The 18,814-nt window shown below is 57.6% G+C and overlaps 4 protein-coding genes across 4 annotated transcripts; 2 read left to right on the forward strand and 2 right to left on the reverse strand.

The window, feature by feature from the left end:
* Positions 1 to 2,660: 2,660 nt before the first annotated feature.
* On the reverse strand, positions 2,661 to 3,701 carry HRG_04013 (WD40 repeat 2; the record flags this gene model as incomplete). Its single annotated transcript, XM_044862484.1, has 1 exon — positions 2,661 to 3,701. One exon carries the CDS (start codon positions 3,699 to 3,701, stop codon positions 2,661 to 2,663), a length of 1,041 nt encoding a protein of 346 aa, XP_044723510.1.
* Positions 3,702 to 4,661: 960 nt separating this feature from the next.
* HRG_04014 (NADP-dependent alcohol dehydrogenase-like protein) lies at positions 4,662 to 5,135 on the reverse strand (the record flags this gene model as incomplete). The annotated part of the gene is made up of 1 exon (XM_044862485.1): positions 4,662 to 5,135. One exon carries the CDS (start codon positions 5,133 to 5,135, stop codon positions 4,662 to 4,664), a length of 474 nt encoding a protein of 157 aa, XP_044723511.1.
* A 3,655-nt stretch (positions 5,136 to 8,790) lies between these two features.
* On the forward strand, positions 8,791 to 10,546 carry HRG_04015 (WD domain, g-beta repeat domain-containing protein; the record flags this gene model as incomplete). Its single annotated transcript, XM_044862486.1, has 4 exons — positions 8,791 to 8,826; positions 8,909 to 8,937; positions 8,987 to 9,490; positions 9,559 to 10,546. The coding sequence occupies 4 exons, from the start codon at positions 8,791 to 8,793 to the stop codon at positions 10,544 to 10,546; spliced, it is 1,557 nt and encodes a 518-aa protein (XP_044723512.1).
* Positions 10,547 to 15,213: 4,667 nt separating this feature from the next.
* HRG_04016 (pectate lyase superfamily protein) lies at positions 15,214 to 17,616 on the forward strand (the record flags this gene model as incomplete). Its single annotated transcript, XM_044862487.1, has 1 exon — positions 15,214 to 17,616. The coding sequence occupies one exon, from the start codon at positions 15,214 to 15,216 to the stop codon at positions 17,614 to 17,616; it is 2,403 nt and encodes an 800-aa protein (XP_044723513.1).
* Positions 17,617 to 18,814: the final 1,198 nt, after the last annotated feature.

Here is an 18,814-nt window from a genome sequence, read left to right on the forward strand (position 1 = left end):
GACATTTTCAACCCGATCGTCGATGAATAAAGACTTCTGCGCAGTGGCTTTGGCAGCCTTTAAAGCGGCTTCATAAGAAGCAAACTCGGGTTTGCGATGCCCTATAGATGCTGACGTAGTCACACCGTCAAACAGTTCCCAATGGTTAATGATCGATTCAAGCAGGTCAAAATCTGGTGCAGAGATATTGGTGAGCGCGTGAATACGCAGCTGCGGATGGTGTTTCTTTTTTATGTCTTTGACGGCGCTTATCAAGTCAAGATTGGGCTTCAACGTCGACGTGAGCTGACTCACAACCTCTTCCCACACTCCTGGAGCAAGTCCGAACGCCGCAGAGACTTTTTGATAACATTCCTGCTGCGAGAGCTTTCCTCTCTCATAATCATGCCAATATAGAGAGTCGAAGACGGTTTTAATGGTGCGTCGAGAGAGAGCCAAGTCTCCTGTAATAGAGTAGTTGATGAGGACTCCCCCAATATCCAATACCAAGTGCGTAAACTTCGCCATCGTCAAGGATAGTAGAACTTGGGCACACCTTGGTAAGCCATGACAAAGGATGCGGAAGAGGACTAACTATAAATAGACGAAAACTCGGTTAAGATTTGCCCCATGAATCATGTTACTCAGTGTATGGACCTTATCCGTGTCTTGGGAAACATGTCTCAGCGGGCCCTCTCACTCCATCTCAACTTAAAGTCGTATGGATTCTCCGTCAGATGCGTTGGCCCGAGCCGGCGACCGAGGCAGATGCCTGCCGATGGACCCAGGCCTTGACAGGCTTTCTCCTTGTAGTGTTCAAGCCAAAACGTCTTGATCAACGAAAGCTGGCTGGCAGCGGCAGAGTAGCGAGAGGTCCAATCCGCGGCTAGTTTATGCTCCCGACCAGATCGCCAGGTGCCACGTAAAGCCGCCTTTATGGTCACGGGCAAAGATTTTCAGACTTCGTACAGGCATGGTCATTTGCTTAGGCCTGGAGCCGTATCACTGTAGCCGCTCGATTACAAGGGAAAATCGAGAAACTATGAAGCTGGAGCGTAACCAGCCTCGGCATTGATGCATTGCAACGGCAGTAGGGGATCAGACGATTTTATATACGGGCCGAACTTTTCATCCTTTACATGGCCCGGATATTCTGCCGCCCCTTTTTTTACATTTTGCCGATTTGCTCTTCAAACTTTCTTCATCCTTTGTTGGCCCCGGCAGAGCTGGTCCGGCGGCAGAAGCCTCCATGTCGTTACAGGGCACCGGGAGAGAAGCGACAACCAAGTACATTACGAAAAAAAAACTTAACGGTTTCGATGTCCGACGTAGATTCCCGCTGATGATGCAAAGCTCACGTGTTTGCACCGTCAACGACTCGCTCACGCTTCCCTGGTCGTTGGTAGCCAAAAAAAAAGGTCAGCTGCTCATCATGTCATTGCCACCTCACGCAGGCATCCTCCAAGACGACACCTTGGCTTTGCGACATATCCTTGGCTATGGCGTCGAGACCTTGGCTACTCGCCGCTTTGCTACCACAAAACTTGGGGGAGATTTGCAGGCGTCTTCGATGTGTGATGTCCTGCTTGTTTCGGTCGATGTGGACACTTTTCAAGGCTACGAGGACATTTCCGACGACCAACAGTTTCATATCGGCGTCTTAACCTTCGATACACGCAGTCTCAGGGACCTGGCTGCGCTTTCGGCGCCGGATGAGTATCCACAGCAGACCATCAACTCGTATCAGTTCGCCATCGGCAATAGACTCTCGGCGAGGCGGGCACGCAGGCGGTACCTGTTGGCCAATCCGAGGACATTGCCCTTTCAGACTTCAAGTCCAAGTCTGATGCCATCTCTCGAGATCGCGACTATGTCTTGGTTGTCTATGGCGGACATGAAGACATCAAGGTTCTAAACACTCTTGATATTGGCGAGCCGGCAAGCTACATCATCGATACAGTGAGGGCTGCACAGTTCCACTGAAGCTATACTATCGGTATAGCCTGGAAAAGCTCTTAGGTCATTTCAGCATTCCCTACCTGCATAAACATGCAGATGGCAACGACTCAAAGCTCTGCCGATGATAGCAGTCAAGGATGCCGAAAGACTGTCGGCACACTTGTGTGAGCCTTTTCTTGGCGCACTTGAGACCATTGCTCGAGCTCCTCTCCCAAGGAAAGAGCTCCCTCCAAGTTGCACTAAAGGGAGCAAAAAGGAGCCAAAGCTGACCATCGCCACCAAATGCAGGGCCCGGCCAGAGAGGAAGTGGTTACGACAGGAAAGTCAAACATTACAGCTCGCGGGGGCACAAGAGACGGGCAGCTCCCGGCAGGTGACAGCCGACGACGAGACGGACCTCTCAAGTTGACCCTCAACCATCACGATGTGTGACTGCCAAAGAAGCCATCTCTAATGAAATTTCACTACGTCAAGTTGCAAAATAAATAGGAAACATTTCTGTCCCGAGACAGGTTGTCATTCATCCTCGCCAAGACTCACGTCTCATTTCAGTACAGACTACTTGGTGAGTTACTTCCTTTGACCGGTTATTAAAGGCGAGGACATGATGAGGAAATGCCAAACAGAAGAGGCTTGTTAAAGAACGGTCTTCTTGGTGAACCATTCGTCAATGCTTCCTCTCTTTGCCAGCGTTAAGGGCGACCAACAAGTTGAGCTCCTCGTCACCCCTCCCTCTCCTCGACGTCCCAGACCTCGACGACGCCATCCATCCTGCCCAGCACCAGCACCTTGCCATCGGTGGAAAAAGCCGCCGCGGTAAACATGGCCGCCCCGCCGCCGCCCTCCCACACGACGCTTCCCGCCGCCACATCGACGATGTCGAAGCCGTCCTCGGTGCGGCACGCCATCCAGCGACAGTCGGGCGAGATGCACAGTGGCCAGCCCTCGGAGCCGCGAGCCGCGTGCAAGCCGTACGACGTCAGCTGTCCCGCGCACGGGAGCCATATGAGGAGGGTTGCGCCCCAGAGAGAGACGACGGATTGGCCGTCGGGGGAGACGGCGAGGGCGCGCGGGTTGGTGCCGGACGTTGCATCCACCTCGAGCTTGCTCAGCGTCCTTGCGGTTTGGGGATCTGTGATGCGTACCGTTCCGTCTCTGGAGAGTGTCACTAGCTTCGAGTCTGGCGTGAAGGCTGCGTGAGTGACCTCGTCGATGTGTCCGACTACCCGCCCGATCCTCGCCCCGGAGCGCGCGTCCCAGACACCAACCCTGTTGCGCGCCTCGCCCGCCGCGAGTGCGGTCCCTTGGCAGCTCCAAGCCAGCGGGCCGGCCGTCGCCTGCTTGATTTCTAGCGCCGTCTTGCCCGTGACCAAGTCGTGGACTACGAGGGAGTTGCCACGGTGCTCGACACCTTGCCCGGGCTGTACCGCCCCCCCGGAGCGCAGCGAGGCAAAGCGGCCGCTACCGATGCCGGCAAGGGGAGCCATGACGGCGTGCGAGCCGGCGGCCTTGGTGTAGCCGCGCTGCGAGCCGATGCCAAAGACGTCGACCCAGAACTGGGCCGTCTGCGGGTCGGCATAGACAGCTAAGGCGTGGAGGTCGGATGGCGACGAAGTAGGGCATGGCGTCAGGCCGACTTGGTTGATTTCTGTCGTGGAGCAGAGGCGGCGGTAGCGGAGAGTGAGGCCGAGGCGACGGCCTTGGGAGAGCTTTTGTTGGTGGTTACCAGACGGGCTGGGCGTGAGAGGATGCATCTTGGACATGATATGCGGGCGTGGGCGGGAAGATTCGAGTCAAACACTGCACAGGTGAAAATTGTTGCCCTTGGTTGAGTGCGAGTGACGATGTCGACGGTGCTGATGATGATGATGATGCCCTGTCCAGTCACATTCGGCACCAACATCCTCATCCTATCAACCGGGCAATCCTCGTCCCTTTAACCTCAATCTTAGCTCTCGCAGCCGAGCTCCCTCGCGCACGCATCGAGTCGTTGCCGGCATGGCGACGAGTCACTTTCACGCCGAGCTTCGGTATCGCCTGTTGCAGAGGCTAGAGATGCCTTGGTGGCCCAGGTTGACAATGGGGCGGTCTGCAGTTGGTGTATTTTTGTGTTGAAGTCGATGTTAGCACGGCTATTTCTCGGAGCAAGTAATTGCCTGTGTTGGCCAGCTAGCTACCCCATTCCTGTCAAGAGCACCATCGTATGCTCACATGACGCCCTCTTGCCCAATCCGTCTCGCCGAAACGCCACTTGAGCGCTCCCCAGCTCCCTTTTGACACCCACTTCTATTAGACGTCTTCTCCAGCCTGAGTCACGAGGCACAACGGGCGCCGGCGAGACAAATCGGGCATAGCGCCCGTTGCATCTTGGCTCTTGTGCGGGGTGCCGGCCAATGCCGGCCGGCAGTGACTGGCTGATGCGCCGACTGCGGAGGCTCCTATTTCTACTGTAACACGGCATTTACATGACCAGCGAGTCTCAACTGGCTGAAAACCGCACGGCCAGTTTACCATTGTGCATCCGACAACGACGTGATCAACCACACCTTGTCAGCGCACCGCCCTGTCAAAGCACGTCGACTTCATTTTTGGCCTGTTTACCTGGGGGATGGATTGTTCAAGCAACGGCAATGGCCAGCTTGCTGCGATCCCAGGCCTCCGCTTCTTTATTTCCAAGCCCGATTCGAGAGTGGCCGTTCTAACACATAAGCATAGGCGTGTTATTATTGCTGCTTCTGCGACCTCTTTGAGCCCTGCAACCCGATCCCGGCAAGGAAGCATATCCTCATCGTAGCTCCCGCATAGACCCAGGGAATGTTGGCCAGGTGGCTAATGTTCCAGCCTGCCGGGGTGTAGTAGACGTTGAGACCAAGCTCCTTCATAGCATAGAGATGGCCAAAGTCGGCTATGAGCAGCACCGCGAGGACGGTGCGCCAGACGCGCAGATCCCACGTCGACCGCAGCACGAGAGCCTCGTTGAGGGCGAAGAACAGGTACATGTTGGCAAGCTGGGACAAGGCCACCGAAGTGCTGGGCGGTACTCGAGAGGGAGCCGACTCGGCGTGGAGCAGTTGCAGATACTGCGTCTGTCGGAGATGGCTGAAATAGACCCCCACAACGGCAGACATGGGCTCGATGAGAAGGAAGAAGACGCGGTAGGCGGCGGGAAGCCGAAAGCCGATTCGTTGGGCGCTCATGATGCCGAGGTCGAGTGAGCGTCGCCGTTGACGACGGAGTCGAGAGTTGAAAGATTTACACGGCTTATGTAAATACTGATGTCACGGGTAAATGTTGACCCGCAGTCACGAGCTGCCAAGAACGTCAAGGTTGGCAACTCTTGATCAATTTTGCCGAAGCTGGAAACCAGCTTTTGACAGGCCTTCACTCGAGAGACACCATTAACCAGCACCTGCAGGTGGCCCCGCGAATCAACGGCAGATGGAGTTGCTTCGCCGCGTGCGACAGTAGGACAAGCCCGCAGTAGCATTTCCGAAGCCCGCCGGACAGTATCGCGAGGGCCCCCATTGGACTCGGCAGAGAGGCTCGTCTCGGCCGTGTCGTGCTCGACAAGACCATGCATGGCTGCCGGAGCATCGCTTCGTTTCATATTCACCTCGCCCAACAGCAATGGTGGCATCTGTCGCGGCACGAATTTTCGTCGGCAATTTTCGTCGGCGCGGACCCGAGTTTTCAAGGACTCCCTTGCGCCGACGTGTTCGGTGGAGAGAGGAATGCAGATGAACCTGCGTCTGAGTCAAGGCTCGGGAGGCATCAGTCTTGCCAGAAGCGGGACACATTGGCACCCGATCAACGAGGTTTTACTGCATGCATGCTCCGTCCTTGCACTCTATGCTTTTTGCACAGCTGATGGCATCTATGACTGGCTCCGGAGAGTCAAGGTTTTGCAATAACTCAAGGAAAGAGGACGACTTTTACGGCTCGGCATCGCCGCATGTCAGAAAACCGTCGGCGGCACTGTAGATGCGGAGTCGGGTTCTGAATGATGGTGCTACGCGACTCATGCAGCGCCCGCTGTCGACGATTAGCATGGCCAACGATGCCTCGCAGCAATGCGAGATCAGCGATGAAGTCTGCTCACGAAAACGACAGGTGTCTACAACACAGTACGAAATACGTACAGTACAAAACAGTCTAATCAAGTGTCGGGGTCGTCCGTACTGTAGCTACTCCGTACGGAGTAGACGTTGGTGAGACGATCTTGGCGTGCCGTGACAGGGCTCGAGACGGGGGATACCTTGCAATAGCATATGCCACCTGATCCACGACGCATTGCGAAAAAGCAGCTGGACGCAGTGAGAGATAGGTCTCACAAAAATCAACGCGCATTTACCTGCACCGTGTTAGCTACATCCTCGTCGGCCCTATCCCTAACCGTCATACCTACCCTACACTGTGCTTCTGTACGTACTTTCAAATAGTCGTAACAGCTGCCGCATTATTGAAGCTGTCACGACTAATTAATAATAAAGAGATGCTTCAAGTTGCTATTTCGTCGAGTCAATAAGAGACTGCTTCTGCCACCCCAAGCATTGGGAATCAACTTCTTATCCCAGCGCTATTATCACGAAGCCTGTCTGCGTGTGGCGGGCGGGCTTCTTTGCAATAGGTTTACTTTTCACAATGCGTTGTGGATCAGGGCCCAGGTCTTGGGGCATTGAATTGCGACTGCCTGGCTTGAGGGCTGCTGGTGTCGACTTATTTGCTTTTCCTCTGCGGTGCTCGAGCTGTCAGACGCGCACCCCGGCACCCGGTTGGGAACATTCACATGTTCCTCTCCTTTTCTCTCAAGCCGCCTCGGGTGCACAAACCCGGGGATTGGAGTCAGCCTGGCTGCGCGCAATACGAGGGGCGCAGGCAGCGCTGGTTGGATGAGCCGAGCCTCTGCTGACGGCGTCTTGGCTGCATCCAGTGGCGGGCTTGCCGTGTGCGCAATGACGCCCTGGGCCCACTGTATGTACAGGCCAACAGCACCTCGTTTTGGGGTGGCTAAGGAGAAAGCTACAGTGGCGCCCAGCAAAGCCGTTTCGGCGCTAACAGTTCTGGGGGTGGTGGCGGTATAACTAACGGCTCATCACCCAAATTCATCTGCGCTCGGATAGCCCGGTGCTGACCGGTGCAATTGGCTGATACCATCTCATCATCTCGACAGGGGCGCACTCGTAGCTCCCCGGCTTTGGAAGCTCATTCCAAAACAAGGCCCCCCCACAAAGGTACAGTACAGTACACCTAAAGGCCACCTGAAATGCCAGCCTGCGCAGTGCCGAAAGGTACGTGCCCAGCCTCCGCCGCGGTCCTCTAAATTAACGAGATTTGCCCTTGAGTCCTTACTCGTAATTATCCGTTTCTTTTTCTTGCGTCCCTCAACAATCTCCTCGTCTCCCCCCTCACATCGCCTACCTCCTGCGTCTCCCTTCCTTGGTCCCATCGCTGCGGCACGCCTGTTATTCCAAGCACCACTTCGTCGAGCCGGCATCGATACCAAAGACATCGTTCCCACCACGGCGACGCCGCCCCTTGGCCCCGTCGCGATCCACTCCTCGCTTGCCCTCGACCGACCCAGCGTCTTGGCCCTCGTCGGCAGCGAACCCGAGACCTAGAAGCAAGGGCTCCAGAGTCTTATGGCTGCGTGGTAACCAGTGCGCTTCCTGCGCCTGCGCTCCAAGCAGTCGCGTCCTGCCTGCCTACTTGGCTGCTTCTTGTTCTCTGGGCATTCTCCTTCTTGCCTGTCCATCCATCCATGCCCCGACTTCTCGTTCGCCCGGCACGAGCATTTGCCTCTTCGAAATACGTCTGGTCGGTTCCTCACTGCCGCACACGCCGTGCCTTTCCACTTCTCGGGCCTTGCTCCATGCACTGCCGCTTCCGCACTCTCCAACTGCTACCGTCGCTCATTGCGCAACAACCAACTTGAGCCTTTTGCGCCCGAATTTCTGCGGAACCATACCTTTAGACCCTCATCTCCGACTTTGGCATTGCTCGAGCTTGCTCCTTGATACACGTTTTTTTTTGTCTTGCCCTGCCCAACCAGCGCCTTCTCCCTTGCGTCCTAACTGTCGTGGTCCGTGAGCCCGAATCGAGAACGTTGCGCCGTTTAGCCAGCCTTTGTTTTTTTCCCAAGTCTTAATCTTTCTAGGCAATCGCGCTCCTCACCGCCGTTCTCGATTTCACGACATCGATCCCGGGTGCTGCTCAGAGGAATCAGAGCAACTCCCCGCCTTATTGCAGCCCCAAGCAGCGGCTGACCATAAGACCTTTCGCTTTCGCTTTAACTCTCGAATAGAAATTGCGCTCTTTCCTTGTTTCGACGCCTTTCGTTTCGGTCACATTCACCTCCCTCGACACTTGAGCGCGAGGAGGCATCGATTATAATGGCAAGGAGGATATTTCACGTCAACGACTGGGCTCCTGCCCAGGAGGCAATGGTCAGCGACGAAAGGGACCCTTTTACGACGGTCTCAGCGTACCGGCGCGGCTCGTTTGTTCCGATCACGTCTCACGATCAGCGATTTCGGAGTCTGAGCCTGTCCCTGCCATGGCGCCGTCCAAAACCGGCACTGTTTGCTCACGCCGAGATGCAGAAAAGGCTGCAGCACAATGACGACCTCGCCGTGGATGATGCGCCGGACATGCACGAGCTAGGCGACGGCCCAGGGAATGGGCAAAGCGGCGGCTCCTCTAGATGCTTGCGGGGCATGCTACGCCGCGCATCGTTGTCTCTCAAGGGCATGGTCCACAGACGGCCGTCTCAGGCGTCCGAAGTCTCCATCTACGATAAGCAACCCTCTCCCGCGAGGCCGACGACTTCTCACTCCACGTGGAGCCGCCTGCGACATGCCGCGAGCTCCCGCCACGTCCGATCTGTATACGGTCTGGACTTTTCCCAGGACTCCCCCCACGCCTCCCAGCATCTGCCGATGTCATTGAACGTACCCGTTCCGGCCATTGGCAGCGAACCACCCATCATACCGACACACACGGGTGCGGCCGCCAAGGCCTCAGCTGCGATGCAAAACGAGTTCTTCGCGAGGCAGAGCGTACAAAAGAAGTGGCTGTACGCTCCGTCCAGCGAGGACGGCAATGACCGCGAGAGTGGCATCGGCATCTCGGTGACGGCCCCGTGCATCGAAGTGGACGAAGCAGACGACGACTCTGTGCTAGCGCAAGACGCAAGCATCAGCCGACTCGACTTCATCTCCCTGCTTCCCGCCGAGCTGGCCATCCATGTCCTGGCGTTCCTGGACGCCAATGCACTGGCCAAAGCGAGCTGCGTCTCTCGCGGCTGGGACAAAATGATTCGAAACAAACACATCTGGAGAGAGTCATGCCTCAGGGAGACGACACCAACGTACGCGACCGGCAGTCCCGTGTCGCCCGGAGCCGGTCTGGGCATCCCGCCGGTGACGCCCGGGGTGGACTGGAGAAAGGTGTACCGGGCCAAGCACGAATTGAGCCAGAGGTGGAAGGGCGGCAAGGCGCGGCCCGTCTATCTAAACGGGCACTTGGATAGCATCTACTGTCTGCAATTCGACGAGTACGTCCTCGTCTCCCTTCGCGCGCGGCGCAATATGTGTGTTTTCGGGCTCGGCTAACGTAATGCAGGTACAAGATTGTCTCTGGCTCCCGCGACAAGACGATTCGCGTGTGGGACATGCACACGCTCGAGTGCCGACTCATCATCGGCCCTCCCGAAGTCGTATACAACGCAAACCTGCTCCGCGACGACGAGGGGAATGCGATCCATTACGCGTCGAGTTCCGACACCAGGCGGACAGCTCAGTCGACGCCTACGGTGGCGTCGTTTGCCGAGCACCACAAAGCCTCCATCTTGTGTCTGCAATACGACGACAAGATTCTGGTGACGGGATCGTCAGATGCCAGCTGTATCGTGTACGACATTCAGGCCGGCTATCGACCGATCCGCAGACTGCGCCACCACACGGCTGCCGTGCTGGACCTGGCCTTTGACGACAAGCACATTGTGACGTGCAGCAAGGACATCAGCATCTGTGTCTGGGACCGTGAGACGGGCAACCTCGTCCGCCAGCTGCGCGGCCACACAGGCCCAGTCAACGCGGTGCAGATGCGTGGCAACACAATTGTGTCCTGCTCTGGGGACTTTCGTGTCAAGCTCTGGAACATTGACACGGGCAAGAACATCCGCGAGTTTGTCGGGCACACCAAGGGCCTGGCGTGCTCGCAGTTCTCCGAGGACGGGCGGTACGTGGCGTCGGCCGGCAACGACAAGGTGATTAGGATCTGGGACGCCAACACGGGCGAGTGCCTGCGAGAGATGCAGGCGCACGAGAACCTGGTGCGAAGCTTGCACATTGACAGCGTCAGCGGACGCCTGATCAGCGGCAGCTACGACACGGACATCAAGGTGTGGGACATGGAGACGGGGCACCAGCTGCTCGACTTTCCGCGGTGGCACGCAAGCTGGGTGCTCAGCGCCAAGAGCGACTACAGGCGCATCGTCAGCACCGGACAGGACCCCAAGATTCTCATCATGGACTTTGGCGCCGGCGTCGACGGCATCGAGCTGTTGCAGAGCGGCACCTCGGACTTGGATAAGAGAGGGTTTATCTGAGCTCTGCTCGTCTTGGGAAGAGAAGGTGGGGCGAAGGGATATGGCCCTATTTGCCTGGCAACTGCATGAGCGACTCTTGACACTGCTCCTTGCACTCTTTTCCTTTCTTTTTCCGCGTCTTAATTTGTTAACCTTGTTTTGGCGATCTGTTACCTTCCCCCAAAGGGGCTGGATTTGGGTAACGCTTCGAGGACTGGAAAGCCGGCGGCTTCGTTCAACGCGGCATCGGACAGCAACGGCGTACAGGAAAGCGCCTGTGCAAACTGCGATGCAACGAGAGACGCGTGCTGCGTGGAGAGACGATGGCGGGCGGGCGGGCGGAACAATGGATAGACTGGCTCGCCCGGGGATTGTATGGCGGCATAGGAGGCGAAGTAGATTTTGGTAGTTGTTGCGTCATGTACATACAGCATATAGAAAAGGGACGTACATCTTTCTGGGCCATGATTGGGGGCAGGCAGCATTCTCGTCGGGGAGAGATGAAAATGGTGGACCAATTAAATGACGAAATTAATTGGCGCACAGACTGGACTGCCAAGCGTGAAGCAGCGGATGACTCTGAAAGGGACGGTGTTTCCCATTGACGGCATTGGGCGGGCTTTAGCGCCCAAGGGGCTTATTGTATCATGGAGAAGTTTGTCCGACCAGGCCATGGCCGGTCATTTGCCCGAGTAGTAAATTGGAGGAGCCTTTGCTTGACCACTACCCTGAACTGTAACCTGAAATGGTTCCGGGTCAAGGTGATGGCCGAGACAGTGCAGGGTAGCTTGGGCAGTCTAGGGTTATTCGTCGATGGATCCTTGACTAAAAGCCGGGGCCGGTTGTTCTTGAGGGGTGTCCGCACGTGGGCCCGGGGAGGCATCTTGGCGTTTAGGCTGACGGGGGTCCGGGGCGGTCGATTGGACGGCGGGTATGGGTTTGCTGGGTCAGCTGTTTATTGAGGGAACAGGGGGCGAGAAACGGATGGTTGGATGATGGGTGGTTGGGGGATGAAGTGGCAGCACCGAATACGCCCAGGAATGAATGGGATGATTGCACGAGGACAAGTCTGTATTGGGGGCCCGGGGGCATGGGATACGTCAGCGGCTTTTTGGCTGTTTTGTTGTTGAATGTTGTTGGCGTCCTGGGCAAGGGTTGGGGGGAGAAGGAAGAGACGGGACGACGTCTGCAAGATGTGCAGATGCATGGAGAGGGAGAGGGAGAGGGAGAGGGAGGGAGAGAGAGAGAGAGAGGAGGGACGTCTCGGGTTACCATTCAGGAAAAGAGGGCGTTCGCTGTTTAGGGTTCCCCCGAGATTGATTGTCGGGGCCCCAGGAGTTCCAACGTGGGTTTGTGCGGAGATGCATTCGGCCTAGAGGGGGACAAGGGTGGCTCTTGTTTCACTTAGACACGAATGAAGGCGTGAATGGGTTGTGTTACCAAGCAGCGGAAGGAAAGAAGAGTCATTTGGGCGACGTGAAGCAATCATGGGCTGCGGGTGAGTCGCCGGCCAAACACGTGGACAAGACACGACACCCATTCTCTCTGCCAGTCTGGGACCAGGCGCGTGACGGGACGCTTCATCCGTAGGTGCCGGGGGGGGGGGAGGAAATGAGGCTCCGAAGATGGGCGAGACGGACTACAAGGCACGTCTCGATGGGATGGCTTGGCGGGACGGGAGCAGGCAAATACGTTTTCGACCCGGTCAAGGTCCTGCCCGCCCGCAGGCGTATCGGAAGACTAGAGAGAGAAGCACTCGGCATCGCCGCGCCGCACAAGGGGCCCACGACGGTGAGGTGGTTGCCGCGTTGTGTGGCACAGTATTCGCTCCTTTTCCTTGGCCGGGAAAGGAGAAGGCAGGACAGACAAAGACACGGACGGACAGCACCGGGACCCGTGTGTGTGTGTGTGTGTGTGTGTTGTTCTCGAAAGGGCCTAAAAACGGGACAGGATGCTGGAAGCCTCTGGCATCGGGTGGCGAAACTCGCGGCCGAGACCTGGACTCACGACGGAGCCAGTCGGCGTCTTTGCCAGCGGCAGCCTAGCCAGTCGATGCTAGGCGAGCAAAGGCATCGTGCAGCCGGCGTCGATGAGCGGCACGGTCCATTACTTACTCCTTGGAGGCCCATGCGTCGTCCCTTTGATTAGGCGTCTATCTTGTTGAAGCCTTTTTTATTCTATTTTACACCCCTGGGTGATGCCCCGGTCTCAAACGCCGGTTCAACCTCTCGCTCGATGAGTGTAAGCCGGTAGGCAGCCGTGGTTAATAATCCCACAACGCTTGTTGTCAACAGCCGAGGTGTTTTAGATGGCCTCGTGGTCTAGAGTGGTCCAACAGCCCAGAATGAATTCCTCGGGCACTCGCAGAAAAAAGGCAAAGGGGCAAGCGCAGCTCGAGATGAGATGAGGGTGGTGGAAAAGAGAGCGGCCCAGGTGAAACGGGGCTATTTGTGGACACCGAGAGACAGCCTCCCTTTTTTCCACCAGCACCAGCACCAGCACCAGCACCGCCTCCTCCTTTGAGTTTTCCCTTCCTCTCTTGTTTGACAGGCCTTGTACCGTACCTTACTTACCACCTAGAGGTAGATACCGAATGGCCGGCACTCCGTACTCCGTACTTGGTTTATGCTACTCCGTAAGGTACCTGTCGGGTGATGGTCATGGCTGACGAGGGGCCCATCTCACCCACTCGCTTCACGTGCCTCTCTTCCTCTCGCAGAATCGGCCCTACCGTTGCTCATTCCTCCGCGACGCCTCTGCCGTGCGCACGGCCGACACACAATAGGCTTTGCATCCCAGTGCTTCTGCGCGCCACCAGGTTGCACCCCGACCGGCGGCCGATTGACCGATCGACGACGAGGAGCACCAGCCAGCACCGGCCCCAGGCCCATCGAGTTCGGACGGCCCTCATCCCTTGGGCGAGAGCTGTTGCGGCTCACGAGGCTCGATTAAGCGCGCGCAGCGCATGCAACGCAGGAGGAAGACAGCGCGTGCCGGCGAACCGACCTCTCTGCTGCCCGCCTCTGCTGCCCTGCCCGCCTCTGCTGCCCGCCTCTGTTGCCCGCCGTCTTCCTGATCATTCTTGGCTATTCTCCCCGAGGCGCCGTCTGAAACAAACTCGCGAGGCTGCTGCATCTCAGCCAATGACGGGATGCACGCCACCACGTCCCAACCATGGTCCCGCGCGGCTACCGTCGACAGAATGCCACTGCATCAGCAGCAGCTGAGCCCAACAACAGGGCATCGCCATCATGGCCGGGTGAGTTCATTCGTCACCGAGCACGTCCCTCGTCACGTCGCCCCAGATCTGGCCATCTGCCGGGTTCCCGGTACTTTGCTGCTCCACCATGCACACCCACCCAGCCTGCCGCCTAGCCGGGGCTCACAAGTACTGTGTACCTCCTGACAACCACCAACCATCCCTCCCCGGCGCTACCTGCCTCGAGGGCCGACCAGCCTCAAACAATGGCTAGAAAGGCTGGAATGGCCCGAGTATATAGTCAACTATCTGGCCGGCTGTTTCTTCGCGCTTGCCTCTATTTGCTCTATTGTCTCCAAGTCTGAGCCCATTTCCTGCTGCTCTCTCCTATTGTCCCCCCTCGCGCCTGCCGCCTCCACGTCGACACGCTTTACACGCCCTGTCTCTCCTTCCTTCTTCCGTCATTGCTTCTTTTCCTCTTCACTCTCCTGCAAAATCTTCGGCGCATCGGGACTCCTCCTCCTCTTCCCACCTTCAAGCTTCGATTCCTCTTGCCCGCCGTCCCGTGGCCCAAGATCCTGCAAGCGCGCCCGCTCGTTGGATTACAATTTGATTACAACACCCTCCGTCCGAGAGAGCAGAGAGCGGCCTTGGCCATCGCCCAAGCTTCTTCATTGGCCAGATCCGTCGTCCGTCTTGGCTTCCACCGCTCGTCTTCGGTCCCGTCAGCGCCCGTGACTTGGCTCTCTGGGCTCAATACGTGGGTGAGTGAGTGCTACGCCACCAGGTGAAGCGTCGTCATGTTTGCTCGCGCGCGTGCCCATGCAATCACCCTGCCCTCCCTCGCCTTGCTTCTTCCCTAGCCCTTTCTTCCCCTTGCTCCCCTCAGCCCTATCACCAGCCCCGGCACGGACGGGTGCATTTGCTCCCAATCAAGAAGGTGTGCCATCGCGACTCTTGGCTGAGGCACGCTTCGAGCGTCGTGACCTTGGCTGTGCAGCGCGTGGCTGTCTCGGCCTCTTGGCCTTCCGAAGGCCTTGTTCGCACCTCGTCATCGCTGCATCCTTTGTTGATTCACGTCCTCGTCTGGCGGTTAAAAGGCCTTGCTCGCCAGCTGTCCGTGCCAGCTCCTCCCCTTTCTTCCTTTCAGCAGCTTGCCCATCTTTCCTTCAACTCGCTGCGTCTTGCCTTGACTGCCTCATCATCACGTCCCGCACACGCTGCCGCCTTTGACCGAAGCCGGCTTCACCACCCTCCATGCCTTCTTGCCTGCCTTGAGCTTCTCTCGTTACACTTGGCCGTATTCCTTCATGTACAGCCTCGCCCGTCTTTGTTGATTCATCCTTCTTCACCTCCGCTGCTCATGGGACCTCCTCTGGGCAAGCTTGCCGCTTCAAACCTCGGCTAACGCCCTCTTCTCCCGCAGACCACACCCGCGTCTCGGCATTTTCGAAGAAGCAAACACGTCAGCGGCTGCTTCTTGTTCGCCATGGGGCTCTCGACGATCCTCACAGCCTCCGTCTTGGCCTTGCGCCTCTTCTCTCCCCCGTCCGCCGCGTCGCCCACTCCCCAGGACGATGCTGCGCCCGCCTCGGCTGTCTCATCGCCTGCGCCCGCCGACTCGCCCGCTCCCACGAATCCCTACGACTCCATTGGCGAAACCGCCACCTCGGGCTGGTGGATGTCTAGCATCAAGCGCCAAGGAAAGCCTGCCTTCAACCAAGCCGACTACAAAGTCTTCCGCAACGTCAAGGACTATGGCGCCAGGGGCGACGGTAGCAGCGACGACACCGATGCCATCAACAGGGCCATTACCGAGGGCAACCGCTGCGGCCAGAAATGCGACTCCCAAACCACCACGCCCGCCATCGTCTACTTCCCTCCCGGCACCTACCTCGTCTCCAAGCCCATCGTTCCCTACTACTATACCCAGCTTATCGGTGATGCTGTTGGAATGCCCACCATCAAGGCCAAGCAGGGCTTCGTGGGCATCGCCGTCATCGACTCGGACCCCTACGACCCCAACGGCGTCAACTGGTGGACCAACCAGAACAACTTCTTCCGCCAGGTCCGCAACTTTAGGATCGACCTCACCGGCCTGCCCAAGAACACAGGCACCGGCATCCACTGGCAGGTCGCGCAGGCCACCTCGCTCCAGAACATCGTCTTCGACATGGTCAAGGATAAGAGCGAGGACAACAAGCAGCAGGGCATCTTCATGGACAATGGTTCCGGAGGCTTCATGACGGACCTCGTCTTCAACGGCGGACGCTATGGCGCCTTTCTCGGCAACCAGCAGTTCACCACGCGCAACCTCACCTTCAACGACTGCAACACGGCCATCTACATGAACTGGAACTGGGTCTGGACCTTTCACGGCCTCTCCATTAACAACTGCGGCGTGGGCATCGACATGACACAGGGTGGCGCCGTTCAGACCGTTGGCTCCATACTAGTACTCGACAGTACCTTTTCCAACACTCCAGTTGGTGTTGCTACCGTGTACAACCCACAGCAGTCGGGAACCAACGGCACTCTTGTCCTTGACAACGTCGACATGACCTCAAATGTCCCCGTCGCAGTCCAGCTTGGCGGCCAAGACAAGAGGACGGTCCTGCAAGGCAACACGCTCGTCAGCTCGTGGGCTCAGGGACGCTCCTACGAGGGCGCCAACGGCAAGGCGGGGCAAGGGCCGCGGGAGCCCGTCACGAAGCCCGATGCTCTCGTGGACCAGAGCGGCAGGATCGCCACCAAGAGCAAGCCTCAGTACAACAACGTGCCCGCCTCCAAGTTCGTGTCTGTCAAGTCCAAGGGCGCCAAGGGCGACGGCAAAACCGACGATACCAACGCCATCCGCAATATTTTCCAGCAGGCCCGCCCCGACGACATCATCTACTTTGACCACGGCGCCTACATCATCACCGACACGGTCCAGGTGCCCAAGGACATCAAGGTGGTGGGTGAGATTTGGCCGCTCATCATGGCGGCCGGCGACAAGTTCAAGGACCAGGACAACCCCAAGCCCGTCTTCCAGGTCGGGCAGCCGGGCGACGTCGGCAATGTCGAGATGCAGGATCTCATGTTTGAGACGCAGGGCCCTCAACCTGGTGCAATTCTCATGGAGTTCAACGTTGCCGGAAAGACGCAGGCCTCGGCAGGGCTCTTTGACGTGCACTTTCGCGTTGGCGGCTCCGCCGGCACCCAGTTGCAGATGGACAAGTGCGTCAAGAACCCGTCCGTCCAGGCGGACCCCAACCCCCAGTGTATCGGCGCCTTCATGCTGCTGCACATTACGTCGTCCGCCAGCCCCTATCTCGAGAACGTCTGGATGTGGGTGGCCGACCACGAGCTCGACATCCCCCCCTACACGCAAGTCAACATCTACAACGGCCGCGGGGTATTGATTGAGAGCACAAAGGGCGCTTGGCTGTGGGGCACTTCGTCTGAGCACAACGTCTTGTCCAACTACCAGCTTCACAAGGCCCAGAACGTCTTCATGGGCCTGATCCAGAGCGAGACGGCCTACTTCCAGCCCAACCCGGACGCCACCAAGCCCTTCAAGTCGAACCCCAAGTATGCCGACCCCGACTTTTCCAAGTGCACCGGCCCCAAGTGCGCGCGCACCTGGGGCTTGCGCATCAATGATTCCAAGGACGTGCTGCTCTACGGCGGCGGCCTCTACAGCTTCTTCGACAACTATGGCCAGGTCTGCGTGGGGCAGAACAACTGCCAGGACAACATGATTGCCATCGACAACTCCCAGGTCGAGCTCTTCGGCGTCAGCACAAAAGCCAGCATCGCCATGGTGACTTTGGATGGGCAGCCCGCTGCCAAAGATTCGGACAACCGCAACAACTTTTGCGCGGCCATTGCAGCCTTTGAGACGTCGTAGGGCGGCGATCTCGAGGAGCTGGGCGATGGCTCTGTTCCCAAGGCGAACCCGCCGACTCCCTCCGGCGGTGGCAGCAGCGCGCTTCCAGCACGAGGCGCACCCCCCGCGGCGGTCAGCGTGGAACCCGCGGCTGTCCACGGAGAGGCGTCTTGGTCTTGTGGCGCCGTGACGACAATCATGGCGACCACGACGATATTCATCACGGTCACTGCGATTCCCTGAACATAACGACTAGACGTACATATATGAAGAAAAATGTCGGAGGTAAAGCATTGGGCATGTCGTTCTGTCTAGCCACATTTTTTCTCCCCACACGCGTTTCTTGTCTGGCTCCTCGCTTCTCGGCACGTGGGCGGCATGGGGTTGGAGACGACGTGGAGGCGCTCGCCAATGCATCTTGATGAGTGCAGCCCTTGGGCCAACGCGTCGGGGAGGATAGGTTGGACGAGCGTTCGGATTTGTGTAGTAGGCAGTTTTTCCCTAGACAGCTCTAAAATATAAGACAGACGCATAGTTGAAAACGTTCTGGCGAATTGTCCCTGCATGATTGTGCTGCAAATCAGGCGGAGACCGGCGAGTGAGTCAACGCTTTGGGCAGTGATAGATGAGAGTAGGCAAGGCCATGGAGGAAAGGGACGCTTCCAGGTAAACGTTTCCATGGGGATACTGGCAGCTCATGTGGCAAAAGGGGAGAAACAGAGCCAGTAGATAAAAAAGAAACAAGTCGTAGCGAGCTTGGGTGAATCAGGTCCAGATAATATTCGAATGTGATGAAGCAGCACGGCGGTTCGAATAGGGGGCTTCGGAAAGAAGCATGACGTACAAAAATAGAGACGAGGGCTCTTCCGAGCAGGATTGGTAGAGAACACAAGGTCACAACTACCTTGACTGGAGATCGCAGCTACCTCGCCGGGATCATACGTAAATGTTTTGACTTATCAGGACTGGGAGCAGGTCGGAGGATGACGCACAGGGCTGGTGGAGACGACTCGGAGATATCCAAATGCACCGCCTCAGCAAAGCGGAGCTGTGACCGTGGCGCAGGAGATGTGGCGTCAGCTGTATTGAATCCATGACAAGTTCTACGTCACCCACCTCGGCTATTGGTAATGACTAAGAACAGCCTGCTTTGTCTCGCCCGCTTGACCTCGAATCTCGTCCTACCGACCGGCTCGACCGAAGCCGATGAGCGCACGCT

The sequence above is a fragment of the Hirsutella rhossiliensis genome, assembly GCF_020360975.1.
Source record: "Hirsutella rhossiliensis strain HR02 chromosome Unknown scaffold00003, whole genome shotgun sequence".
In the NCBI taxonomy this organism is placed as follows: domain Eukaryota; kingdom Fungi; phylum Ascomycota; class Sordariomycetes; order Hypocreales; family Ophiocordycipitaceae; genus Hirsutella; species Hirsutella rhossiliensis.